The 2,229-nt window shown below is 64.1% G+C and overlaps 1 protein-coding gene across 1 annotated transcript in view; it reads right to left on the minus strand.

Annotated features, from left to right (window-relative positions):
• Nucleotides 1-10: 10 nt before the first annotated feature.
• Nucleotides 11-2,229, minus strand: part of SOX12 (SRY-box transcription factor 12) — a 3,487-nt gene continuing 1,268 nt past the window's right edge. The window contains exon 2 of the mRNA XM_017895692.1: nucleotides 11-2,225. Coding sequence (XP_017751181.1) covers nucleotides 1,692-2,225 — 534 coding nt within the window. The 3' untranslated portion in view covers nucleotides 11-1,691. The remainder of the gene's footprint in view (nucleotides 2,226-2,229) is intronic.

A 2,229-nucleotide genomic window follows, 5' to 3' on the forward strand; every position in this document is an offset into this window, starting at 1 on the left:
AAAAAAAAAAAAAAAAAAAAAAAAAAAAAGAAAGAGAGAGAGAAAGAAAGAGCGCAAGAAAGGCCCAGAGCCGGAGCACCAAGCTTAAAGGAGGCAGCTGGTGGCTTTGTCAGCGACGGGAACGCGTGGGGCAGAGACCTGCAGAGACCCTGGGCAGGGGTCCCGGAGGACTCTGGGACCGTTTGTTCCTGAGATTTGTGTGTGTGAATGAGAGTGTGTGAGTCACCCGGGAGGGTGAACACATGCCGGTGAGATACAGGTAGTGAGGGCAAGGGGGGTGTGGGGAGGCCGGAGGGGCGGGGCTGGACAGAGAGATGGCGGCGTGAGAGGGGTCACAGCATCAGGGACAGGGCTCCCGAGGGCACCCTGAACTGGACACAACTTCCTCCTAACAACAGCGTTCTCCCCATTTCTCAGGTGGAAAAACCGAGGTGCAAACGGCCCACCTCTACTCGGAATCCATTCTCAGTCTCACTGGCCAAATCGATGGTCTCTCTCAAGCCAGATGTTTAAAAGCGGGACTCTTCCTGCCATCACCTCAGCTATCCACGCCTCAGTCCCAAACCCCTAGCACCAAAGTGCCTCAGTTTTTCCCGCTGAATACTGCAGCTGTGGGTACTGAGGGTGGACCTGGGTGGCAGGAAGGGCCGGTGGGCTTAGGGAGGAGCCCAGGTTTCGGGTGCCCTGAGGTGAGGGGGCACTTCCCAGGAGGGGGTGGGGGAGGAGCAGCAGGGATCCTGTCCCCAAACAGACTGTTAAGGTGTCTTGGTTTTGAGTTTTCTTGGGTGGTCCTTTCCTCTACTGCTGGATTTCCAGAGAAAGACACTACCTCCCAATTCCCAGTTGGGGAAAAAAAGGACGTACAGATAGGCAGTAGAGGCAGCCACGCGATCCGAGAGGTCGTGCGCGTGGGTGTAGGGGACCCCATACCGGAAAAGGGGCTATGCCACTTGGGAGAGTTTCAGGCCCAAACCAACCCTTCCGAGTGCTCCTCCCATTAAGGCAGCGACGCCCCGTTGGGTGGAGAGGAAACCTAGGACTCCCGGATCAAAGGATTTCCCAGGATCGCTCTACACTCGCCCCGCTTTTGCCCGGAGCGGGCGAAGAGTCCGGCTCCACGGGGACCAGCCCCCTCCTCCCAAGAAGCATTAAGCATGCGCATGAAGGGGGTGGGCCCCAGCGGAGAGGCGGGCCCTAGCGCTCCGGAGATAAAAGGAGTGCGCCCCTCCCCCCAGGGAAGGGAGGGGCACAGGAGGAGCGCGCGTTGCCACCCAGCCGCATCGCCCCCCTAACCCGGAGAAGGCAGGCTGGGCGAGGGAGGAGGGATTCCAGAGCAAGAGAGGGGGCGGGTCCTCCGGCCACGAGGAGGGGCGTGTGCAAAAGGGGGGAGGGGTGCAGGTCTGTAGGAGGGGACGGGAGGTGTATCGGAGGGGGCTGGCTGCTGGTGGCTGTGCAGGAGGGGGCAACGTGGGGAGGGGCTTGGGTGTCAGGGAAGGGGTGGGGTTGGGCTGCCTTGGGGTGTGTCTGCGGGGGAGGGGCATGTCTGGATCTGAGGGGGGATGGGCACGTCCAGGAGGGGGGAGGCTACGCGGGAGATGGGGTGCCAGCCTCGGCCTCCGAGGGGCCCCAATACCTGATTCCTGTATGTAAACAGCTGGTTTGGGGGCGTGCGCGCCCCGCTGACGGTGGGCTCAGTAGGTGAAAACCAGGTCGGCGATGCTAGACGGGCGCCAGTCCCCCGCGATCATCTCGGTAACCTCGGGGGTGCAGTAGTCCGGGAACTCGAAGTGCGACGTGCCCGAGGGAGGCTGCAGGTCCGGGTCGCGATCCAGGGCGCTGCAGTCCAGGCCGGCCGGGCCAGGGGGCAGCCTAGACAGAAAGCCCAGCGACTCCTCCCCCGACGCCACCGTCTCCTCTTCGCCCTCCTCAGCCGCTGTCGCCTCCTCCTCCTCTTCCTCCAGCTCCTCGTCCTCCGACGGTGTCGGGGAGGCGGCGGCGGCGGCCGCTCCCTCGCCCGACGGCCCCTGGGCGCGCTCCGCTTGTCCCCGGGCGGCCCGTCCCGCCGGGACCATTCTCCACAGCTCCCGCCCCGGGGTCTCGACCAGGCGCACTTCCAGCAGCTCCTCCTCGTCGTCTTCATCGTCGTCCTCGGGCGCCGCCGCCCCGCTCCCCAAAGGCCCTCCCGCTGCTCGGCGGCCCCCACGGCCAGGCAGCTGCGGCCCGGGCTTC

This window comes from Rhinopithecus bieti, unplaced genomic scaffold (genome assembly GCF_001698545.2).
Source record: "Rhinopithecus bieti isolate Rb0 unplaced genomic scaffold, ASM169854v2 scaffold_27016, whole genome shotgun sequence".
Classification (NCBI taxonomy): domain Eukaryota; kingdom Metazoa; phylum Chordata; class Mammalia; order Primates; family Cercopithecidae; genus Rhinopithecus; species Rhinopithecus bieti.